The following is a 1486-nucleotide window of genomic DNA, read 5'->3' on the forward strand; positions in this document are numbered from 1 at the left end:
AAGTGCTCGATGCCTGTAGGTGTGGTGCTCTCGTCCTGCTTCCACCCCCTGGCGTTCAAAGGTAGAGAGAGGCTCTGGAGCTTAGGCATTGCTCCGGCTTGGAAGGTCAGTTGTGGCATGACAGTCCAGTAGACAACAAACCGCTTCACGATTGCGAATGATGTCCCATAGATGACAATTGTTTCTTCCAGGGCTCTATTGAACGTTAATTCTAGGTCCATGAGGGCGGGTAACTCCGCGAGAATACCAACATCATCCTTGTCTAGCTTATCAACAGTGATATGCAAGCTCTGGAGGTTATGGAGTTCCCCAATCCAGTTTGGGACCCGGGATATTCGCATCATGGAGAGTCCCATGAGGTTGGGGGGAGGAGGCGACAAGGTTAGTGCCTCAGGTATCCAAGAATCAGGTGAAAATACATTCAGGGAGTCGAGGTTACAAAGTTTCCCCAAAGAAGAGTTTAGAACATCCATGTCCACATCTTCAGAAAAACCGGTTCTGAGGTACAGAAGTCTCAGATTGGTGAGCTCTCCTAGGCCCTTGATACTGTCGATTGAGGTGTGCAGCGTGTCAAACCATCTCAGACGCTGTAGATATTTCATTTTACCGATGCCCTCAGGCAACAAACACGGCAGGTGAAAAATATGCAGAGACAACAAACACGGCAGGTGAAAAATATCCATTGGGATACAGGACCCATCTATATCAAATGTTTCCAACTTTTGTAGCCCTCTAATCTGCGTTGGTAGCTGGCAGTTATCACAGCCTTCAATCTGTATATGTCGCAGCTGATATAACTTACACAATCCTGTCAGGTCGATTTTCCGGTTGTCATCAACAGAACTAGAACTGAAGTCAGCTATAAACACTCGAAGATACTTGAATTCTGCCAATGAAGGTATATTCGTGGAGCCTCTCCAGTTTGCAAATGATCGCACTTGTGACATATTAACGTCCCTTGGCAATGTTGCACCATCCAAGTTGAAGAGCATCCGACGGGGCTTTTGAAGTTGTCCTGTAATGGCCTCTGGGTTGTCTACTACAGTGATAAAATTTTCTTCCGCAGATTTGTACAGGATAAGATCCAACAACATATCGTGTACTTTGCAAGTTAACACTGACCCATGCATGTCAATCTGTACAGGTTGAATAAGACTCATGTTGACAAGCTCATTAAAATAACTTATCGCAATCTGTTTTGGATTTTGTCCATGTGCTTTACTAACAAAGCCTTCAGAAACCCATAGGCTTACCAACTCGTGCCTATATATTTCAGAGTCCTCCAGAAACATACCAAGATACAAGAAGCATGTCTTGAGGTGGTGAGGAAGATTTTTGTAGCTAAGGTTCAAGATCTGTCTCATTGCTTCCAAGGTAAGATTTGTGCCTGACACTGACCCCAATGAATTCAGTACATGTTTCCACCTCTCCTTTTGGTTGGAACGATCACTTGCCAATAGGCTGGATATGCTAATGATTGCAAGTG

The 1486-nt window shown here is 44.8% G+C and overlaps 1 protein-coding gene across 1 annotated transcript; it reads right to left on the bottom strand.

The window, feature by feature from the left end:
* Nucleotides 1–6: 6 nt before the first annotated feature.
* On the bottom strand, nucleotides 7–1481 carry LOC119344694 (disease resistance protein RGA5-like; the record flags this gene model as incomplete). Its single annotated transcript, XM_037615060.1, has 1 exon — nucleotides 7–1481. A coding segment is annotated over one exon (1475 nt), but the record flags the coding sequence as incomplete, so codon positions are not given.
* Nucleotides 1482–1486: the final 5 nt, after the last annotated feature.

The sequence above is a fragment of the Triticum dicoccoides genome, unplaced genomic scaffold (genome assembly GCF_002162155.2).
Source record: "Triticum dicoccoides isolate Atlit2015 ecotype Zavitan unplaced genomic scaffold, WEW_v2.0 scaffold180474, whole genome shotgun sequence".
NCBI lineage: Eukaryota > Viridiplantae > Streptophyta > Magnoliopsida > Poales > Poaceae > Triticum > Triticum dicoccoides.